The sequence below is a fragment of the Enhydra lutris genome, unplaced genomic scaffold (assembly GCF_002288905.1).
Source record: "Enhydra lutris kenyoni isolate GAN:26980312 unplaced genomic scaffold, ASM228890v2 scaffoldscaffold1, whole genome shotgun sequence".
In the NCBI taxonomy this organism is placed as follows: domain Eukaryota; kingdom Metazoa; phylum Chordata; class Mammalia; order Carnivora; family Mustelidae; genus Enhydra; species Enhydra lutris.
This window is the reverse complement of record NW_019154085.1, coordinates 33,789,346-33,813,300: the sequence shown is the minus strand read 5'-3', so window position 1 is coordinate 33,813,300 and position 23,955 is coordinate 33,789,346. Positions and strand designations below refer to the sequence as shown.

At 43.8% G+C, this 23,955-nt stretch overlaps 1 protein-coding gene across 1 annotated transcript; it reads left to right on the top strand.

The window, feature by feature from the left end:
• Nucleotides 1-2,172: 2,172 nt before the first annotated feature.
• On the top strand, nt 2,173-18,182 carry LOC111160194 (family with sequence similarity 124 member B). The gene is made up of 2 exons (XM_022523519.1): nt 2,173-2,904; nt 17,535-18,182. Exons 1-2 carry the CDS (start codon nt 2,173-2,175, stop codon nt 18,180-18,182), a joined length of 1,380 nt encoding a protein of 459 aa, XP_022379227.1.
• The last annotated feature ends 5,773 nt before the right edge of the window (nt 18,183-23,955 follow it).

Here is a 23,955-nt window from a genome sequence, read left to right as displayed (position 1 = left end):
ATCTGCCTGCATAAAGTAAAAGTCAAGGTAAGTGAGATTTAAAATCACGAAAGTGCTTTCTAAATTATAAAAGATTGTCACAACGCGTTCCATTTATAAGCATTCATAAGTAACTTATTTTAAGAACTCTATTTAGGAAAATGTGCTTGTCCACACCTTCTAGGGAGCACAGCTATCCAAATAGCAAATGATTTTCTTTTTTTTTTTTTTAAAGATTTTATTCATCCACTTGACAGAGATCACAAGTAGGCAGAGAGGCAGAGAGAGAGAGGAGGAAGCAGGCTCCCCGCTGAGCAGAGAGCCCGATGCGGGGCTCGATGCGGGGCTCGATCCCAGGACCCTGGGATCATGACCTGAGCCGAAGGCAGAGGCTTTAACCTACTGAGTCACCCAGGTGCCCCAGCAAATGATTTTCAAACAGATACTACACATGGTAAGGACCTATTTAGCCAGAGGCTTCCATCCAGGTTAAACAATAACCTTGTTGTTTAACCCTTAAACTGTCCCTACTCCCCTTCCCCCAGGGGACTTACTTAAAAACAAGTCCCGGAAACCAGCCCCAGGTAACAAAGCCCAGATACAAGGATGGGTCAGGTCAGGTGGAAACATCCGATCAGTGGGGGGTTGCATACTGTCTCCCTAGCTACCAAGGAGTATGGGCCCCACCCTTTGGGAGACTTTTGGGTGCCAATTCTAACCAAGGTGATAGGCTAGGTCAAATGTCTACTATAGGGTAAATTGTAATTCAATTGGTCACAGCATCACCCTGCAGCTTTCTCTGTGTGTATGGCCTTTGCCCTTAAAAACTAGTCTGTGAACAGAGAAAGGTTGCCCTCTCTTGTAAGAGGTGCGGCCCCAAATGCTCCGTCTGATTCTTGATGCTTGGCACAGAATAAAGCTTTGCTTGACCTTTGCTTTATATCAGTCTCGCTCCTTTAATCACGGACCCATTATTGGGGGACATATCAACATTAGGGTGGGTGTTCTGTTTAGAGCTTGAACATTTTTATTGAAGATAATTCATTTTAAGATTCATGACCTCAATGAGAATTTGCTTTGGTGTCCTTTCCCCATCCTTAGGAAGAAAATCCAGGCCGGAACTTCCAAGTCCCTGAAAGGCACCTCATCTTTACTTCTCTGGGGCACCTCTCAGTTCCTGAGTGCAAATTTTCTCTCAGCCACTTTTTAGCTGTGAGACCTTAGGCTAGTAACTTAGATTTTCTATTACTTAGCCCTGGGTCGTTGATCAGTCATCTGGGGGAAAAATAGTCTTTTCTTCATAGGTTTGTTGCAGGTTCTAAAACCATTTATGACTGGTGCCTAGTAGATCCTCAATAGACCTGAGCAATAATACCATTGATACTGGGAAGCTCTAGCTCTTCTTGAAGCATCAGCATGAATAACGGGAGTTTTGTTTTTTTGTTCTGGTTTTTCTTTTTTTTTTGGGCAATATCTCTTTTATTTTTTTTGCAACATTTCAGTACATATACTCAGACTTTGCATCAGAGCAAATCATCTTCAGTGAACACTCAGTATTATTTAGATACAGTATCTTCTCTTCAAAGGTCTAGCATCAGTTGTCCCATAACAAAATAAAAAGACAAAGGACAGTGGAAATCCTGGCAAGGAGACAAGTTTCGAGAATTGTTTGAAACTAGTCATTGTATTCAGGTGGCCTGGCAGCCTGCTGTAAACATGGAGAGATGTAAGGAGGAAATCAGAACCCATTGTGGGTCCATAAAATGGATGTCTTTTCAACTAAACAGATTGCTATCAGCCTTACAGAGCCGACTCATATTCCTTTTTGCCTGGTATTTCCTTTACTGAGTGTCCGTAAGAACCACCCACTTGGGTGTTTCTCAGGATTACAGGTTTTTAGGTCAAACGGAAACCCGGGGGAGTGCCTGGACAAGCCCAAAACACAGTTACATTATGCATGAGCTGGATGACATTGACCCCAATGCTGTTGTGCCCCAGTTTGTGTGGATGGTCTGGCTGTGCGGCCACCGGCAACCAGGAGCCCAGGTTAGGAGCTTTGTTCTGAATTGGCTGCAGGTTTCCTGGGGGGCTGAAGGCTCCGCTGGAGAACTGCCCGCTTCTTCCTTCGCTGCAGAAGCTTGACGGGTGGGCCCTTCACGCCTGCTTCCTTTGTCCTCCCTGGGGCAGTCTGGAATGGACGGGACACCGGAGCCTCTGGCCATGACCGTCCACCTCCTCGCTGACTCTGGACATGGCTCGCTTCTGCAGCAAACTCTGGATCAGCTTCTGGACTGCGTTTGCCCGGACGTGCGTCCCTTTCTGGTGTCCGAGAGGGTCAGTCCAGTAAAATACTACGACAAGTGCCACTCCAAGCGCTCACGGTTCCCAGGGATGTCTGTGTTGCTCTTCCTGCCCGAGAATGTGGGAAAGGAGCGGCTCTTCCGGGTTCTTGACTCCCTCCAACACTGGCCGTGGCGGTGCTACTCTGCCCTGAATGCTCAGGGGAGGCCGTGTCCCTACCCTCTTTCCAACCAGGAGTTCTACAGTCTGGACAGCCAGATGCCGGTCTGGGGTGTGAAGCAGGGGCACTGCGGCGCGGAGATCCTGAGGGTGACGCTCTACTGCAGTTCTGATAACTACGACGATGCCATCAGACTGTATGAGCTGATCCTGCAGAAGGAAGCCACCGTGCAGAAGAGCGACTCCTGCGTCTTTGTGCTCTATGCCACTGAGAGCTTTGCTCTGCAGCTCTCCCTGACACAGCTGCCCCTTGGAATGTCAGTGGACCCCAGAGAGTCCTCAGTGCTGCAGTTCAAGGTTCAAGAGATCGGCCAGTTAGTGCCTCTTCTCCCCCATCCGTGCGTCCCCATCAGCCGCACCAGGTGGCAGACACAGGACTATGACGGCAACAAGATCCTGCTTCAGGTATTCCGTTTTGCCTCTGATCTTGTTGGTACACATGGAACTGTGTGATTTTCCATCTGAGACGGGCCTTCTTGGTGATTTAAGGCAGTGGTTCTCGACCTTGCTTGCACATCAGAATCCCTGGGGAGCTTGCAAAAATTCCCGTGCCACACTTGCATCCCAGGCCAATTAGATCGGCATCTCTGGGGGCACCTTGGATGGCTCAAATATGTAGCGTCGGGGTTAAGAGTCGATGATCTAATAAAATCCCCTCATCTGACAGATAATGGAGTTTGTGGTTTGTGGTAGAATCCGATGACCCCCCGTTTCTCAGGTTGTCCTTTAAAACTGTATGCAAAGACTTTGCCCACGCTTTGGGTTTGGGGAGAGTGTAAGCTCTTCCCATCTGACCTGAAGAAGCTGAAGTTCTGGGGCGCCTGGGTGGCTCAGTGTGTTAAAGCCTCTGCCTTCGGCTCAGGTCATGATCCCGGGGTCCTGGGATCGAGCCCCGCATCGGGCTCTCTGCTCAGCAGGGAGCCTGCTTCCTCCCCTCTCTCTCTGCCTGCCTCTCTGCCTACTTGTGATCTGTCAAATAAATAAATAAAATCTTAAAAACAAAAAGAAGCTGAAGTTCTAATTATGGTTGACAGTATTACGTTTGCAGTCCTGTTGACTTAATTTTTTTTTCCTGTTGACTTAATATTTAAGCAGCTTGGATCACTGTCAGTTTTTCCCCAAATTAAGTTAGATGGCTAGAACTCCTTTAGAAAGAAAAGCTGGATATGAAAGCCTTCTTCTGTAAGCACCCCTTTTAAGCCAGGCATAATCATGTGATCGCTACCGTAATGTGCCATCTCTTGTGGACTGTTCCCCGGACGTTGAGCCTTGAACCCAGTAACTGCCTGGCTTAACCTCGAGGTAATATTAACATCTTCCTAACGTGTGGGTTGTTATCCACACAAAGTGATGTAATGCTTCAAGTGTTTAAGATAGTACCCAGAATGCAGTTTTAGCTGTTATTATCTGTTATATCCTAAACTAAGTGTTATTACATTGATAACTTTAATTCTTTTTTTTAAATTTTTATTAAATAATTTTATTTTATTTATTTGACAGACCAAGATCACAAGTAGGCAGAGAGTCAGGCAGAGAGAGAGAGAGAGAGAGAGGGAGGAGGAAGCAGGCTCCCCGCTGAGCAGAGAGTCTGATGCGGGGCTCGATCCCAGGACCCTGGGATCATGACCTGAGCCGAAGGCAGAGGCTTAACCCACTGAGCCACCCAGGCGCCCCAATAACTTTAATTCTTATGACAACCTAGGAAGTCACAATTTTTCCCATTTTGCAGATGAGAAAACTGAATTAATTGCCTAAGACGCAAGACACAGGTAGGGAAGTGTCTACACAGCTCCCAAACGCACGCAGTTACCCATTATTGTCCAGTCCTCAGTGGGTGTGCGTGGGTGTGTAAGTGAGTGCAGGCAGGGGGATGTGTGTGATACAGCAAAATGTTCTGTGGCTTCTGTCCTTGAGAAATGGTCAAAAACCCCTTTAAGGTCTATTGGGTAAAGTAATAACATGAGGGAAGATGAATAGTCGTTCCTTTGATTAATCTTATTGTCATCTGCTTTGACTTATTAATAACATGAATCATATTGATTCTATATTAAAAGATATATAAATTATTTACCTTCTTCTTCACCTAAGGTGGACCGGCACAGTTTCTGTGCCTTTTACTTAACTCAGCAATTTCTGAGGCATCTCAAGTTTCTCCTTCATCCTTCAACCTTGGTTAGTCTCCAGCATTTAAAATCGACCTCACTGTCAAACAAACATTTCATATGTGTGTGCAGCAGGGGGCACATTTTTAACTGTTCTTATTTTTAAGATCAACCCAACCAACTTGGATCAGATGCTCTTCTCTAAACTGATTACTGCATCCAAGGGAATGGGATCGTGTGGGTTGGTATAGTTCTGAGGCAGCGGCTAAGCCCTCCACACCTGGATTATCTGTGGAGTCAGACCCTCCTGGGACTCCCGGGGGAGGGGAAAGGCCCCCAGTGAAGATCAGTAGGGGAACAAATGTGGGGTGGCCCAGATGACCGATGTTGACCAAAAAAAAGAAAGAAAAGAAAAGATAATTACACCCATATTCAAGGGAAAGCCATAACTACCAATTAACCTCTCCACAAATAACCTTCCCTCAGGGCTGGAATGGACATGCATGTGGGCGTGCTAGACGTGATGAGGGCCCGCAATGGGCAAAGCTTCCTGAGGAGCGATACCTGGGCCTGCTGAGGCTGGACAGCCCAGAAGGAAGTAGCCAGATGGAGAAGGGAGAAAGGGAGAAAGGAGTTCTAAAGAAGAGAGGGAGTGGGTGACCGTGTGTGGTGTGGCATTTCCTTAGCAGGGCATGTTCAGAAAACTGCCTGAGGTTCTATGTGGCTGGGGCTGAGAGAGGGGGTGAGGGTAAGAAGGGGGAGACCACATCATCAGGAATATGGTCAGCCACTGGAAGGTCAACACCCTGAGGGCAGCCAGCTCGTTGCCCACTTTCGTATTCCCCGGTACCTAGAATAGTGTCTGGCACACGGGAGGCAAATACACTCTCGTGCGAATGAACCAGAGTCTTGCTAAGAGCTTTTCTTTTATCCTTACTGCAAGCAGCACTCACGGATGGGGCCAGTGAGTGGTACTGACATGTATAATTTGTTATGAGGATGAAAAAAAGAATGTAAATGGAGGTGCTCTGTAAAGTAGAAGCTGTAGGAGATCACACAGAAGCAATGCGATTATTGCCTGTGTGTGTGAGAAACCACCAGCTGTCTCGTCAGATGCCCACAGGGAACAATTCCTTTCCCACATGACCTCCTGTCGGTGCAGACGGTGTGATGCTTCTCAGAGTCTTTAATGTCTATTTGTGGTGAGAATGATAGTAGGGTACATAGTAGGTGCTCAGTAAATGAATGAGTGTATCAATAAGTGATCAAATGTCCATGTTTCTTCATTTACGAAATACTCTTCCTGAGTGTTCTCCATTTGTCTTAGTTCTTAACGGCTGCAAAAGCACTGTGGATCGATTCTTCCCTTCCCCTTTCTAGCAGTCCTCCTTTGTCCCTGCATTTTTCCCATGGTTGCCCTGTGGGAGATGAGACGGCTATCCTTCTGTGACCCTTTGGTTGGGAGTTCAGTGTGATGTCATGCTGCCTTCTGTGTTAGGTGTTCTGTGTGATGTTGGGCTGATGAGAGGCCCAACTCTCCCACAAGTACCTGGAATACCAAGTGGCCTATGATAAATGCCCTGTCCTCACCTTGAGTGTAGTGACAGAAGGGGCTAATTTGACCAAGTCTGGAAAAGTTGTGTGGAAGCTGTATGACCTGGAGGGTGACTGAACCAGGTGGTAGAAGGGTGTAGAGCTGGAGAGTTCATATGGGTTTAGGAGAATAATTTTTGGCCCATTGAGTATGGGTGCAGGAGGATCTACAACAGGCATTAAAGAGGCATTTATTAATGTTTTTAGACAAGGGCAGACATGATAGTCTGTAGTACACACTTTAAGATGCTAACCCCAGAACCATCACATAAGGTAGATTGGATGGGTATTACACTGACTGATCCAGAGGTGACTTCAGTCATCCAATCAGGGGCCAGCAAAGTTTTGAGTAAGGGGACCCACAATGGAAGTGTGAGGTTAAATATGAACTGTAGTTCAGGGGTAGACTTAGCAGATTTGGAAATGAATTAGATCCAGGGGTCAAAGAGAGGGAGGCGATGATAAGTCTGGACCCATTGGGTTGAGATGTTTGCAGATCATTTGGATGAAGACATTCCTGAGTCAGGTGGCCTCTGAGAGCTGGAGCTTGGACTAGGGACATAGGTTGGGGATGATGGTTGAAGCCCTGGGAAGAAGTGCTATTATCAAGGAAGGGAGCTTAGAATGAGAAGCAATGAAGGTAGAACCTATAAAATGTCCACACTCCAGGAGTGGGGAAAGAGAAGAAGAAGAATGAATGAAGGAATGTGAGAAGGAGCATCTGGAAAACAGGTGAAGGTCACAATGTCACAGAAACCAGTGTGTCACTTGGTGGCATGCCATAGTCCCTAAAATGTGATTTCTCAGGTGCGCTTAGAACACGACCCTAAGGCTCTTTCATCCTGCTCTCCTCACCAGGCCATTGGTCTCTGGTGGTGTTGCCAGTAACTCCCGGGAGATCGGCATGGGCTATACGGCCAGCTCGCCTTCACTGGTAACTGTGGCCACCACCACCCTGCACTTATAGGCATGTCCTTGCGGACATCTCCACAATGCTACTGAAACCAGACTGTAATTTTCAACAAGATCTTTCTGAAAATTCGAGCACAAAATGAGGAAAGCAACAAAACATTCTGTACAAGGAAGGTAACTTATAGGACCTTAGGTGTCACCATTCAGAGCTCCTTGACCAGGATGTGAGGTCCTTTCCCAGGTCTCCTCCTTGTACTCTCCACATCCATCACTAGGAGGTGCTCCAGGCCAAGCACGCAACAGAAGAAGGGAGTTTCCCTCTTAGCTCCTTGAGGGCTTACTTCCAGGTCTTTCTTGACAAGGGTTGACTGCTTTCCAGGATAAATGAAATGGGAAAATTCATACACATCTCTGCCTCCTGCTCCACCGTGGTGGTGTCTTGTTCATAGACCTGGACAAGGGGGCTCAGTTGCACCAGAACATGAACCCAACATCAGTACAACCTGGGATACTGAGTCTCAACAACAGACACTGGTCATAAGCTATCCTTTCTGGCAGCTCTTCCAGTTTATTCTGATGCAAGAGCTGGAACTCATGCCTGCAGATCCTTCCTCCAGCCCTTGGGCTCACCTCTAAATCCTCTACAGTTAGTAGTTGAGTTAGAATCCACAGAGCTCGCCAAGAACTAGCTTTTGATTTCATTGATTTTATCTACTGATTTCCTGTTTTCTTTTTCTTTTTTTTTTTTTTTAAGATTTTATTTATTTATTAGTCAGAGAGAGAGAGGGAGAGAGAGCAAGCACAGGCAGACAGAATGGCAGGCAGAGGCAGAGGGAGAAGCAGGCTCCCTGATGAGCAAGGAGCCCGATGTGGGACTTGATCCCAGGACGCTGGGATCATGACCTGAGCCGAAGGCAGCTGCTTAACCAACTGAGCCACCCAGGCGTCCCTGATTTCCTGTTTTCAATTTTACTGATTTCTGCTCTAATTTTGATTATATTTTCTTCTGCTTACTTTGGATTTTTAAAAAGATTTTATTTATTTATTTGAGAGAGAGGGAGAGCGGGAGCGGAGAAAGAGGGACAAGTAGACTCTTAGCTGAGTGAGGAGCCTGACATGAGGCTCCATCCCACAACATTGAGATCATGACCCGAGCTTAAATCAAGAGTCAGACACTTAACAAACTGAACCACTCAGGTGCCCCACTGTTGTCTTTTTTTTTTTTTTTCTGGTGTCTTTAGGATTTTTTATCTTTGATTTTTGTAGTTTGGAAAATGATGTATCTAGGTATAGCTTTTGTGGAATTTTTGTGCTTGGTGTTCTCTGAGCTTCCTGGATTTGTGGTTTGGTTTCCAACATTAAATTGGGGGAACATTTTCAGTTATTGTTATTTCAAATATTTCTTCTGTTCCTTTCTCTCTTTCTTGCCTTCTGGTCTGCTTACTATGTGTCTGTTATACTCTTGGAAGCTGTCTCACAGCCCTTGGATATTCTGTTCTGTTTTTTTGTCTTTGCTTTCTTTGATTTTTAGTTTTGAAAGTTTCTTCTGAGGTACCTCAAGCTCAGGATTCTTTCCTCAGCCATGTCCAGTCTACTGGTTAGCCCATCAAAGGCATTCTTGATTTCTCGTATGTTTTTTTTTTTTTTTTTTAAATTTCTAGTGTTTCTGTTCTTTCTTAGTGTTTTTCTCTCTGTTAATATTGCCCATCTGTTCTTGCATGATGTTTACTTTATCCATTAGCGCTCTTAGTACATTAATCATAGTGTTTAAAATTCCTGGCATGATAATTCCAACAACTCTGCCATGTCTGGTTCTGATGCTTACTCTGTCTCTTCAAATTGTGGGTTTTTTTTTTTTCCACCTTTTAGTATGCATTGTGTTTTTTTGTTTTGTTTTTGTTTTTGTTTTTGCTAGCTAGACACGATGTAGCAGGTGAAAGGAAGTGCTGAAAATAGGCTTTTTGTAATGTGGTGGTGAGGAGTTGGGGGAGGGGAAGCATTCTATGATTAGATTGCACACAGTCTTTTAGTGAGTCTATGCCTTACACTGTGAATTCACAAGTATTTAAAATTTTTTTTCTCCCTCCTTTGGCAGGAAAGGGCTAGAATGGCTAGCTAGATTTGGCTAGAATGAGCTAGAATTGAGTACTTCCTTTCACCCAGGTTAGTCAGGCTCAGGTTAGCTTCTGGTTAACTAGTTTTCTCTGAGAACAGGCTTTTTGAGAACACAGTTTTCTGGCATGTTTTAAAGTGGTGCTTTTTCTCCTTCCCTTCCAGAAGCACAAAGATTTTTCTCCAATATTTATTGTGAGCATCTGGTGAAGCTCCTGGAGGGAAATCTCAAAAGCTTGCAAGGCCCCTCCGTGACTGGGTCCCCCTGGAGTTTTTAACCCTCACAGTTGTCCACACCGAGCCTTCCACAATTCCTCAGTCACAGTTGAAGTTTTCCTTACCTGGCATTGGTTCCTGTTGTGGCTTCCACTTATGAGTCTCCACTCTGAGAAGCCGTGATTCCCTGTATTTGTCTGTCATCTCTCCAGTCTTGGGGGCTGCTGTTTGCTCTGCGTCCTCCCCTCTCGTACAGATGTTGGAAGAGTTTTTGCTTTTCCAAAAAGAGCAATGCTTGCTCTCACCAGCATCAGTAAATGTTGACTGCTCCTGCCTCAAAAGTCTCTCCTCTGTGGGCTTCCATAAACCAGCTCTTAAGCAGTTTGCTTCTCTGTCTGGCTGTCCCTTTGTTGTTTCTTCCCAAGGACTCACCTCTTTCTTCCTGTCCCTGAATCAGCTTTGCTCACCCTCGGTGGTACTGACATCTTGGACTAGATGACTCTGTTATGGAGAACTGTCCTGTGCATTGCTGATGTTAGCAGCCTCATTGGCTGTGCCACTAGATGCCAGTAGCAGTGACCCCTGAACTCCAGTCGTGACAACCAAAATGTCTCCAGACCTTGTCCGATGCCTCTAGCGGGTGGAGTTTCCCCCAGTTGGAAACTGTTGTCCTCCACCAAAAGTTTCCTTAAGATTAAGACATTCAGAACATCCTGTGGATTTAGTATCAATTTTGTTCTCCTTACACCTATGTTTGCATCTCTAGCTCTTGAGTTTAGCTTATTTATTTATTTATTTATTTATTTGTTTATTTAGCTTATTTCCACTTCCCTGTAAGACAATTTGAACATAATGTCTCATCCTCATCTTACATTCAGTCCAAGCAAAACCAAAGTCACCATCTCCCCCATCTTCTCCAGCTCTGGTCACTCTCTTCCCATTTGCTCTGGTTTTGAAACGCTGTCGCTATTAAAGCCTCTTTTTTCCAGAAGTGCCACCTTCAGTCACACCCAACTGTTGTAGTTTTTCTCTGGGGTCATTCCTCTTCTCCCTTCCTTCTTTAAGCCCTCGTAACTGTAAATGTACATTATCATTGTGACATTCTAACTCTTCATTCTAGTTCCAGGCATCCCATTTTATCCAGCACATCACAGATGAATATATTTTCTAATTTTTATTTTTTATTTTTTTAATAGATTTTATTTATTTATTTGACAGAGATCACAAGTAGGTAGAAAGGCAGGCAAAGAGAGATGAGGGGAGAAGCAGGCTCCCTGCTGAGCAGAGATCCTGATGCGGGGCTCAATCCTAGGACCCTGAGATCATGACCTGAGTGAAGGCAGAGGCTTTAACCCACTGAGCCACCCAGGTGCTCCAGATGAATATATTTTTAAAGGACTGCTACATTTATGGCTATCCCAACTTTCTTTCCAGAACTCTAGGCTCACTCCTACACCCAGAACCTAAACCCAGGTATTTTCTTTATTGTAATAAAATACACATAATATAAAATTTGTCACTTGAACCATTTTTAAGTGTTGGGTTCAGTGCCATCAAGTACGTTTACAATGTTGTGCAACCATCACCATATTCTGTTTCCAGAACTTCTTCATCACACCACCTAGAAACTCTGTACCTATTACACCATAACCCACTATTATCTCCTCCCCTCAGGCCCTAGTAACATATGTTCTTCCTTCTGTTCCCATAAATTTGCTTATCCTAGGCACCTTCCATATGTGGAATCATATAATATTTGCCCTTTCGTCTGGCTTAATTCACTCAGTTTAATGTTTTCAGGGTTCATCCATGCAGCATGTATCAGAATTTCATTCCTGTTTAGGTTAGGTTGAGAATGGTCTGTTTTATGGATATCTGCATCTATGTAATGCCCAGGCTGTTCCTTGTCCAGAGATGTCTTCCTTTTCCTCTTTACTTATCCCTCCTTCAAGGCTCTGCTCAAATGGCAATTTTTCTCTGCCATGAAGCTCAAGTACACAGTTCACTTCCATTTGGTATATATTTTACATGGAAATTTTTGTGATGCACAACTGACTACATATTTTCTTATTCTTGCTCCATGTAATTTTGGAGTTTATGACTCTCTACCTCTTTTCAGTATTTTGTAATAAATGTCTATTTCCAGTAGTCTAGTAGGTAGACAGCTGTTTCTGAAGCATGGGTTGATTGACTGCTTGTTTTCAGGAAATAAGTCTTGTCTCTTCAGAAAAGGTGTATATTCCAGAAGCTAGTTTGGTGTAAGCAAGCATGTGGTTCTTTTCATTTTATCAAGAGACATTTAGCTAAGTTTGTCCTTATGTTCTTCATTAGCTATTGAAAAATGAAAGAACATAGCTTCTCATGAAGAAAGCAATTCATTTTCTTCTGTAGCATTTCTTGAGGGTCCTTTCTCATTTCTGAGTCTCTCAGCTGTATACACTTGGAATCTATTCCACCCTTCCTGTTCCTTTCTTTGTTTCTTTTCCATTCTCCATCCCCACCCTTAATGTACCCCACACTGACAGACAGACACACACACACACACACACACACACACACACATACGCACTCTCATCCCTGCTCTTCTTTTCACTCAATATTTGGGTTTGTGCTGCCCTGAAAGAACACTTGAACTTGGAAGGTTTTTACTCTTACAGAAAAAGGTTAACATCGGTGGCTTTGGTTAATCAGTTAAAGTAAGTACCTTTAATTTAAAGATCAATTAATTGGAAGGGACTGGTTTCAACTCTTAGGGAAGCAAGTTTGGCGTTGTTTTTGGGTTTCTTATTACCTGTATACTTTGGTTCCATTTAATTTTTTTTCTCAGTGTAGGAAAAATTCTCTTTATCTATTTCTTGCAATCACTTTTAGTAAGAGACAATATTATTTTCCCTTCAAGATGTGAATCTGTTCTTGAACAGCTTCATCATTTTTCAATGATGTATATTCTCTCGTTTCTCAAGTGTTTGGAGTCAAACGAGTGAGAAATGATCTTTCTATTCATCAAGATAACTGCTAGCATTCCCTGAAACTTGGAAAAAGCTAACTCTCAATTTGTAACATTTTACAAATATTTCTTGGAAAGATGAGCTTTAAATGATCAGAATTCCTACAAATCTGTTTCACTTTATTTTTTGGCAAGAGGAGCCTTCTTCTCTCTCAAGGGATTTCTCTCAATCATTCAGCATTATGTTTCTCCTAGAAATTCTTCACTCTAACTGAAGATATTTGCATTTCTACATTAATAATGTTGCACTCACTTTCGTTATGTGATCTAAGGATCTTAGACCTCTCTTGAAGAAAGAAAAGTTGACATTGCCTTCCCTTAAAAAGTTTGCAGAAATTGCCAATCATATGATGAAAGCCTTTTTGAATTTTCTTGATAAGGCTTTATAACTACTTAATGCCAAACAATTAGGGGTCCAATACATTGATTCTACATTTCCATACATTTCTACATGTAAAAATTTATAGTTTTTTAGGTGCTAAACTTATATATCCAAAAGACAACTAGTGGTTACTTACCACGTGCTAAGCACTATGCTAGGTTCGTAGATACAACAATAAAGAAGGTGAATACAAACCTTCTTCCAGGTGGCAAGTTTAGAGGAAGACACAGATAAGTAAGTGTGCAGGTGCATAAGTGTTGTATCTACTATGATATGGTAGTACAGGCTGCTAGAAGAGCTAGTTACAATACTAATTACTATGATGATTACCAACTCATATTTAGCACTACTATGTCCCAGGCACTGTCATCATTTAATCATTTCAGCAACTCTATGATGCTGGTACTTATGATTATCTCTTTTTATAGATGAAGAACTGAGACACAAGATTAGGTAACTTGTCTAAAGTGCAACAACTAGTAAGTGGCAGAACCAATATTTAGGGGACTTACCCCATATTCAGTGCTATCAAGAACGCTTCCAAGAGGAAATGATGTAGAAGCTGGAGTTGGTCATGGGTTTTTAGGAAAAAGAGTTAGAGAAGACATATCCTAGACAAAGCAAATAGTATACACAAACACTGGCACTGGAAAAGAGCAAATAATATCCAGGAAGTTCAATTTTGGCAGGTGGAGGCTGAAAGGGAGGAAATGGTAAATGACCAGGCTGGAGGAAGAAGGGGCAAACTGTGAGAGCTGCGATAAGGCATACTAAAGGACTTTGATTTTTATTTCAAGAAGAGTAGAGAGCCACTGGAAGCAGGAGGGTGGCATGATGAAAACTGTTTTTGAAGCTCCCCCTTGTAGTGGAGTGGAGAAGGATTAGACAGAGGTAAGAGTATCCATGGGGGCCCCATCATCATATGACCATTCCAATAATTCAGACTAGAGGTGGTGAGAGCCTGACCTACGGTTAATGGTATTGTACATGGATAGACGGGAAAATCTGAAAGATTTCTGGGAGGCAGGGTCCATGGGAATGGATGACATGGGGATGAAGAAGGGAAAATGATGCTCTTGCTTGACTAACATGAGCCTAAAATGTTCAAAGAAAAGGAAAAGACTAAACAGAACAGAATTAGCATGAATAGGAAAATGAGTTCAATTTTGGACATGCTGAGTTTGAGTAGCTGGTTCCTGGAAGATTAGTGGATAGGGAAGTATGAGGTTTAAAACACAGATCTGAACTGTAGTTATACTTTTGGAACACTTCATCATTTTGATAGTAACTGAAGGCATAGATGTCCCTGAGATTGCCCTAGAAGGGTGTATAAAGGAAGAAGAGAACCCAGGTCAGCACTGAAGAAACACAACGTATAATGAACTAACAAGAGAAGAGGCTCCTGCAATGGAAACTGAGAAGTGGTAGATGGAAAGGAAGTAGAAAATCCAGAAGAATGTGTTGACATAGAAGCTTAAGAAGACTTCAGATGTAAAGGGGAAAGATCAACCTTGAAAATTCAACCAGAGCCAGGGTAACAATGAGTGACAAGGAAACTGATGGCAGATGATCTTGGCAAGAGCAATTTCAGTGGCTTGGTAGGAGGGAAAGTCAGTGCCGTGGGTAGGGGAACTAAGGGAGGGTGGTGTTTAGGATAAATGAGTGTGGACAAATTTTATAGTGAGGCTTGGCTGTGAAGGAGAGTAGAGAGAGAGCTGGAGGGGAGAGAAGGGAAGGAATACATTATTCAAGATAGACTTGAGCAGGCTTAACTGCTGTTGCAAAGGAGTAGGCAGAGTACCAGGAAGAGAGAAAGACTGGAGAAACAAGATAACAACATAGGAAAAAATGAATCATTGATAAGTTGGGGTGGCCAGGAAGGCAGGAGGTGATGGAATTCACAGTGCAGACAGACTGGTCCCTTTCTTTGTGGAGAGGATGGTGACGTTGTAGGTGTGTTGGGTGGCAGGCAACTGAGAGTTGCTAGCTGGTGATGACTTTTGTTTTCTCTGTAATCTAGATGGTGAGACCTTCAGCTGGGGTGTTGGGCAGAGGTTGTGTCACTGAAGGTTTGAGGACAGTTCAGAAGGTTTGAAATAGCTGCCTGTGGCAAAAAGACAGGTGGCTAAGGCAACAGGACTGGGGAGAGACTGGGCAAAGTTGGAAACCACACCATTATGGTGATGTCACTCTGAGCAGTCATGTGCATTTCTTTGACAGCTTGAAGTTCAAGGTACAAGTTCAGGGAATGTGGGCATGCAGATGGACATGGAGCTGGGAGGTCTTGAGGGAGGCTTTGACAGAAAAGGAGTGGTAGAGGGGAGTTGGATGTATTGGTGAGGAAATCGTTGAAGTGATGGTCTTTGGACTCCAGCTGACGTGGAAGGAGGTATTGATGCTGAAGAGCTGATGTAACAGGAGAACTGAATGTTGGAGCAGGAAAGAGCGTTCATTTAACTTGGGTCTTTTAGAGGTGGAAGGCACGTGGGAGCTCAGAATAGTTTTCCATTTTTAAATGGTCGTGGAAACAATGTCATGACGCATGAAATTTGCACAAGATTGGCTGCCTTGGTGGCTCATTCAGTCAAGTGTCTACCTTCAGCTCAGGTCATGATCCTGGGGCTCTGGGATTGAACCCCACATCGGGCCCCATGCTCATTGGGGAGCCTGCTTTTCCCTCTCTGCTGCTCCCCCTGCTTGTGTTTTCTCCCCTTCTCTCTGTCATATAAATAAATAAAAATCTTTTTAAAAAATCGCACAAGATTGAAACTCAGCCACTCCCACTTACTGCATTGTACGTGACTACTCTGTGGCAGAGTCCGGTCATGGAAAGAAAGACCGTAGGTCCACCGGGCCTCAGTTATTTATTGTATGGTCCTTTACAGAAAGTATTTGCCAACTTTGATGCCAAAGGAATTGATGGAAGCAGCTTTTTTGGTTTTGAGTTTGGTGACAGTCACTCCACCTTTTCTATCAGAGATGAAATTGAGGGGAGGTCATGTGTGTGGATCGCGTATATAAACGCATCCCATAATATACTCATTTCTAGACCGGCTTTCTTATTGATCCGATTTTTTCCTTCTTGCCTGGTGAGGTAAATATGTACCACTATTTTTATCTTCTTTTAATTAATTAAAAAAAGTTTTAGAGCAGGGGCGCCTGGGTGGCTCAGTGGGTTAAAGCCTCTGCCTTCAACTCAGGTCGTGATCTCAGGGTCCTGGGATCGAGCCCCACATCGGGCTCTCTGCTCAGCAGGGAGCTTGCTTCCCCCTCTCTCTCTGCCTGCCTCTCTGCCTACTTGTGATCTCTCTCTATCTCTGTCAAATAAATAAAATCTTTAAAAAAAAAAAAAAAGTTTTAGAGCAGTGTTATGTTCACAGCAAAATGGAGCAGAAAGTAGAGAGAGTCCCATATGCTCCCCTACCCCTCACAGGCACACCCTCCCCCACTGTCCATATCCCACCAGAGCGCTGCCTTTGCTACAATTGATGAAACTGCACAGACACATCATTTTCACCAAGAGTCCATAGTTTATACTAGGGTTCACTCTTGGTGTTGTACATTTTAACGGTTTTGACAAGTGTGTAATGACATGTATCCCCCATTGTAGTATCATACAGAGTAGTTTCACTGCCCTAAAAATCCTCTGTGCTCTGCCTGTTCATCCCTCCCTCCCCTCAAACCCCTGGTAACCACTAACATCCTTATGGTCTCCGTAGTTTTGCCTTTTCCAGATGTCATATAGTTGGATCCTACCGTAGGTAGACTTTTCAAATGGGCTTCTTTCACTTAGTAAATACATTTAAGGTTCTTTTGTACATTCTTTTTGATATTTGGGCCAGGAGGGATGGACTCTGGATACCAATTTCTAAGGGCTACTGACAGGAGAGAGAAAACTGTCTTTTCCAGAAATCTTCTTGGTGAGAGTGTTGTATAAAGAGTAGGGGATGAGGCTCCCAGGAGTCCAAGGATGGAAGACGGGCCAGTGAACTCCACTGTGCAGAGGGAGAAAGCAGTTAACTCGAGGGTGTTAGTTCTGCTGACTTATAGGGTCTATAAGTTTGAAAACAGTGTAGAACTGCTAGAGATTAAGACACCGTAAGTCCCATATAGGCAGAACTTCCTTTCTTGGATGTTTTTCCACATGCTACTACATATAGCCTGTACCATAAATAAATGGTGCCCCTAGATTTAAAGAATATTGACTTCAAAAGTGTCTAATTATTAGACTGCCTGGAGTGCCCACATGTCTTGTAATAGCGCAAGATATGTATCATTAACATGATATGAAAGAACTTTGGAAGATTGAATTCTTATTCCAATCTTTATCTTTTGGTGGCTCTTGATTTTTGTTCTTATTTTTCCACAGTTGGTAACACATCATTTGCAACCCAGGTGAGGCCACCAAATAACATCGGTGAACATCTTGGCATCATTCGAACAACATGATCTATAAGAACTGTGCTGTTGCATTTGATTCTCAGAATCTTCGCCTTATTGGATGTTCACTTAGGGAGTCTGAGGGAGAGAGATGTTTGGAGCTCGTGCTGATATAGCTTGTGATTAGGTTGTACTTATTACTTCACTTCAACTGGCTTTATTGAAAGTCTGCTGGGGGCACTGGATGGCAGAGGATGAATGGGACATGGTCTGTTCTCGGCACTTAGTTAATGGAAAACATCTGCTGAATTTGTTCTCCCCTGTCCCTTAGGTCCAGTTGAATCCCGGACTTGCTGTGAGGCATAGAGAACTTTCCTTTCTCAGTGGCACCTTGGGAGCTGACACACTTCTCCAGGGCTCCCGGCTGATCCCTGTCTCCACAAGGAGGACCCTGGAGCCAAGATGCCGAAGGAGCCAGGCCAGGAGGCTCAAGGTGGGTTCCCTGGAGTGCCCAGAGTCTGCTGAGAGCCCTGTGTCAGACAGCGTTAGTGGCACCTTGTGGAAAAGCCCTGGCTGCTCGACCCAGGACAGGAGCTCCACCTTGGGTGCCCAGATGCATCTGCCTTCTCCCCACCTCCAGCCTGGGGCCAGAGAAAAAGTCCTCAGCCTGCAAAACAGCTTTGGGAAGCTGGAGGCAGAAACAAATGTTGACACGGGTTGCACCGTGGTCAATTCTGATCCCCGACAGTCTTTTCGGAGTGGATTTTCAAGGGATCTGCAGACCAGCCAGGCACCATCGTGCTTGCCAGACTCCTCCTTAGGGGTGACTGCCTCCAAGAACAATAGAATCTTTAAGGCAAGCACTCATTCTTTGTCACTTGCTGGCCAAAGGGATCTTGGTGCAAGGAAGATAATCTCAAAATGTCCCCTTCACTTGCCAGTCCAGGGTGAAGAAAAAGAAGAAGAATTCTTTATATAACCTAAATCAAATATGGTTTCCTAAAACACAAGATCAGATACAGTGTTCTAGAAATGGAGCACTGACCTAGAATCAAACAGTTTCTTGGTCACGTGAGGGGGCCTGAGTGCTAGCCAAGCACAGATCTGTATTGCTTTTATTTCAAACGCGCATAGTCTAATGGTGCTGTGAAGCATTGTTTATTTGCCTTCATGGTTATGAAGGAACACAGCCAACACATAGGGAGGAAACCAAAGCCCTTGTCCCCGGAGACACACTAACCCAGCTGGCTGTGTTGAGTGCATCACCTACCAGGAATAATTGCATCATATGCAAGTGAGTCGGGCGTGTTATGCAATGCTGATGAGTGGATGTAATTTGGTTTTAATTTTTACTTGGGTTGCATAGCTCATCCCCTTGGACAACATGGACTACTTATTCTTTAGTGTTTTTTAATTTTTATGTGACCTCCTTTGTAAACAAGGCCCTGCACACCACATAGCCTCTGGTGATTGTGCCTTCCAAGTTGTTTGCATCTAGAATGAGTTCACATGCAAATGTTTTGAAAATTACAAACAATTTTTTTTTCCTGTTTAATGAGCAGAAACACTAGAAGTCAAAAGATCAGGTAAAAAATGAAAAGGAGGCTCTAGGATTTCCCTGCTCCTCCATTTCTCATTTGTTTCTGCACTAGTTCAAAGGGCCAGTCTTTCCTGTTTCTAGCCAGAGAGGAACATGGCTTGATTGGGTGACTCCAGATCTCTACTCGACTTGACAGGAAGATTGGATTGGATGGCTTGTTGGAGCAGGACTTGTGTTCTTCTGGCCATGTTCAAATTCCTAAATGTCTTTGCAACATGCATTCATCCATTTACACGTTCATTCATTCAGTAAATACTTATTGAGCATTTACCTTTGAATTAAGACATTGATGTATGGTCCATATACCATCTGTGGCCATCAAACCCAAAAGGTACTTATGGTCTTACCAGCAATTCCATTCTTTCAACACTTGAGACTATGTTGAAGTCTTACCTTGATTCCTCTGGGACCGTTTTCCACAAGTGATTTTCACACTTGCTGCTCAAGGCTATAGTAAGCAGGTAGAGACTGGGCATATTATGAATTGTAATTATAACCATGATGGACAAGTTCTCATTGCTCATGTGCTGTATTTTTCTTTTGGGTCTATACATACATTTAAAAAATATCTGAGGTCTCTGGGTTGTGGTTAATTTATAAGGCCATTTGACCCCATGAACTTTATTCTCCAGGACAGGTGTTACATAAGATTATAAATGCTGATTTAGCTGGATCTCCTGGTGACCCTGATACATAGTATACCCACTTGGGGAGAAAGAGGAGTTCAGGTTCAAGGGTGAGTATTAGGTCAGGGACACCTGCCGAGTTTGAGTGCCCTGCTGAGCTTAAAGAACTGAAAAGAAGGAGACTTGCAAATTGACAAGGATGAGACTTCTACATTGATTTTATTTTTCTGGGGTCACGACATCAGTATATTCCCATTCTCATTTTCTTTCTCCCTGCTCCCCAGACTAGAGTTAGATTTTAGGAGGTTGAATGAAGTCCTTAATTTTGGTCTGATTTTCTAGAATAAGAGTTAAAAAAATTGGAAGTCTTATTTAAATGGTACTATTGAGCTGCCTTGAAAAGCACAGCAGGGGGCAGTTCTGAAATTTCTTTACCACTTTTTTTGAGGTAACCTGAATTCTTTAACATAATACATGGATGAGACTATAAGTACATGGAAATTATGAAGGATGCTGGGAAATGTGAAGGAGTGCCTTACAAAATTGACTTGTAAAATAATACACTCTTAAAATGGCACCAACTCTACTCAACACAGGAATCCAATTTACAACATGGTGGGATGGACATTCTAGTGTGTCAGGGTGCCAAAGGCCCCGCTTTGGGCCTCAGCTTTTAAATTTGCTACTTATGGGATCGTGAGCTGTCAATGTCTTTGATCCTCTGTTGCTTCTCCTGTTAACAAAAGGTTGTTAAGAGAATCAAGATGGCGCCCGTGAAAGCATTTGGATATTGTTAAGCCCTATAAATAGGTAAGATAGTATTATTATTAAAAATAGTCCTTCAGGCCAACAGGAGGTTTGTTTGTTTGTTTATTTTTTGGAAACAACTTTTAGTAAAATCAATGATTCAATTAAAAAAAAAAAAGCTCAGCTCTGTAAGCATTTTTATATGTGTGCCACTTATTTACGTTCACATATCTAGGAGGGAAAATATGGATGGAAAGAATCAAATACATCCTAGAGTTCAAAAGAGATTGTATATAACAGGAATAAGCTATGAACAGTTTAATCTGATTTATCAAATTAGCCAGACTCTATACTTACTTATGCTGTATGTTTTAAAATATAAAACGGATCACTTTTTAAATCAGAGGGACTCTCAATAATCAGATTACTTTATATTTCTCTATAGGTACACTAAAAATCAGTTGCATTGCAGTTGTTTGGCTATTTTTAACTTTATTAATAAGGTTAAATTAATAATATCATACTTCTTTGCAAGTATTATTTGGACATTGCTGAACATTAACAGAAATGATAGTGTTTGGAAACTTTTGAATGTGTTTGTCAATTAGGGAAAGTAGAGCAGTGGACTTGGGGGCAGGGAGGGGGGAAAGGCCAGTGGGAAAGGAGGAGGGGGAAGGCCTTGATTTACAAAGGGAGGTTGGGCAGGAGCCTCAGCTGCTTCCCCAATCCACCCTCTGCTCTGATGGAGATTTGTAGAGGCGATCTGGTCCTTCCATGGCCCCAACACTCACCCCTTTTTACCATGGCTCACCCCTTTTTCTTCCTTCCAGAGAGAGTCAGGGAAAGGGAAAGGGAAGCCGAAGAGAAAAGAATGAAGCCTATTTTCTGTTCATTAGAAACTCCTAAATGTAATTTCCATGTTATAAAACCTATTCAGAAATTCCTGAGATAACTTAACACTGTCTGCCATTCTTGAATCTTCTCTAAGCCCAAACATGAGGCTTAGAGACCTGCCTGTGCCCTGTACATGGATTTGATACTTTCTTCATTCTTTGCTCAGTTTTGAAATACTCTGTCTTGGAGTCATCTCTCAGGATTCCTGAAGAGACTATAAGCAGACCTGTTGGCTCAGCTCTGGGAGAATGGGAAAGAAGAGGCCACGTCTGCTCTGAGGAAATGCTCCCCACTTTCCAAATCAGGCTCAGGACCCTGCTCTGGGACTAAGAGACCCACATCACTTGGAAAAATGTTGGTCTCTCCACCCACAGCTCTCTCCTTTGAGGCCTACTGGACTTTTCTCTGAGGTCGGAGATGTTTCCAGTGCATTTCTCACAATTAGCAACTGAAAAAAATTGGCTGTGGCATGTGATAGGAAAACAACAGGGCCTGATGGCCCCAGAGAGCACAGAACTGGAATTTATGTGGTCAAGAACTCAGTCCTTGCAAACTTCATTTTCAAATACATCATTTAAAAGTCGAATTATTCTGGAGACTCTATCCGGGTTACTGAAGACACACCAAAGTCTCTGGCTTAGCGTGAGAGGAAATGGATTGTTTTTACAAGTCCCCTGTCTGCCAGAGATGTTTCTGAGTTGTTTAAAGACAATAAATACTTCTAAAGAAGGTCAATGACATTAAATGTGCAGATGCTGGATGACCTGTGCAGCCCTTCCTACGTGAGAGGTGCTATCCTAATTTTTTCAATCTTTATGCCAATCCTTTGAGATAGTTGTTATAATTATCCCCCATTTTATGAGTGAGTAAACTGAGGCACAGAGAGGTCAAGAACCTAATCCAGAATTGCACAATGAGTCAGTAGCATGGCTGGGATTTGAACACTGGCTGTCTGGTGGGAGTCTGTGCCCATAACCACTCCAGCCTCCTGCCCCTCGAAGTGGGATGCAAGACAGGGAGATCTCAGCTTCTGCCTAGGACCCCAATGCCTCAACACCATCCATCTGGACAACGGCATGTTGTGTCAGTTTCCTTTCTGTTCCTGAAGCATGCCCCACTTGTTCCATCTGCCCAGACCTGCCTGTGGTGGTTCCTTCTCATCATTTAGGGTTCAGGTTAAAATCCCCGCTGCAGGACATCTGACCAGATAGCTCCCCATTGAAGCAGTTCTGGAGCCCAGCCCCTAGCCCAGTCCAGGACCAGAGCAAGTGCTTTTATAAATATTTTGCTCAGTGAATGCACAGCAAGGGGCAGGAACACAGACGAGACCTCTGCTTTCTCGATGCCAGGGGTGAGAGGTTGTCCTAGGCCGCTAGGGCTGCTATGATGAAATATCACACCAGGGGGCTTCAACAACAAAAATGTGTATCTCACAGCTCTGGAGGTAGGAAGTCCAAGACCAAGATGCTAACAGGGTTGCCTTCAGGTGAGAGGTCTCCTCCCATCTTGTAGGAACCTACCTTCTTCCTGTGTGCACACATGGTGTGGGATGGGGGAGGTCTCTTGTGCCTCTTATAAGGAAGGGCACGATTCCTACTCCTAAGGCCTCCACCCTTATAACCTCATTCTCAAAGTTGCCAACTACCATCACAATGGGGATGAGAGGTTCAACGTATGAATTTTGGGGGGGACACAAAACTTCAGTCCATAACAGAGAGGAAACATTTCTCCCCTTCTGTGTCCTAAGTGCCGGATCTCCTCTGGAGAGCCCCTCTTTTTTTCTTTTTTTTTTTTTTTAAAGATTTTTATGTATTTATTTATTTGACAGAGATCACAAGTAGGCAGAGAGGCAGGGAGAGAGAGAGGAAGGGAAGCAGGCTCCCCGCCGAGCAGAGAGCCCAACTCGGAGCTCGATTCCAGGACCCTGGGATCATGACCTGAGCCGAAGGCAGAGGCTTTAACCCACTGAGCCACCCAGGTGCCCCATGGAGAGAGCCTCTTTTTATCTGTGTTTTCTCAGGGGTGTACTTTTCCTCATTAACCTGTTGACTGCAGATCTGTTCCAGCTGGTGGCAGCTCTGGCCTCATCTGGTCTGTCCCCTTCAGTGTAGGAGCGTCACAGTGCTTTTCCATCCTTGTTTGTGCTGCTGTGCTCTACCCGCAACTCACTCCCAAGACTTGGCCTCTTCCATTCATTCTACAAATGTGCCCTGTCCCGTGTACCTGACTCCAGGGACGTGGGCCTCAGCTACAGGGCACCTCCTGCTACTGTCTCCAGGAGCTTGACCTTGCTCCCCATGCTTTGCCCAGAGAGTCTCACTGTAAAGAGCAGGTTTTGTCTTTTTTTTTTTTTTTAAGATTTTATTTATTTATTTATTTGACAGACAGAGATCACAAGTAGGCAGAGAGGCAGGCAGAGAGAGGGGGAAGCAGGCTCCCTGCTGAGCAGAGAGCCCAACTCGGAGCTCCATCCCAGGACCCTGAGGTCATGACCTGAGCCAAAGGCAGAGGCTTAACCCGCTGAGCCACGCAGGTGTCCCGAGCAGGTTTTGTCTTTAAGAGATGTAGCCACATTGGACTGTTGCAGCAAAAACTGGACGCTGTTGCTCTCATCACAAGGGCTGTTTGACCTCCCGCAGGTACAGACTATGGTTGATTCAAGCTAACCTCCATAAGTTGTGGTCTTTTTTTTTTTTTTTTTTTTAAGTTGTAGTCCTTTTAAGTCTTCTCACAGGATAGGATAGGATTTGCATCTCTGAATTTTCTCTTGCTTTGCACAAGGGGCTGAGTCACAGAACTAAAGTGTGACAATTTCAGCAGGACTTTTTAACGAGGTGTGCAAATATTTACCTTGTTTCCCCTATCATGAGTCTGTCATTAGAGGC

Coding starts and splice junctions, on each gene's coding strand:
- LOC111160194 (XM_022523519.1), top strand. CDS start 2,173: ATGGACGGGACACCGGAGCCTCTGGCCATGACCGTCCACCTCCTCGCT. Junction 2,905..17,534: donor GCAACAAGATCCTGCTTCAG/GTATTCCGTTTT, acceptor CCTGTCCCTTAG/GTCCAGTTGAATCCCGGACT.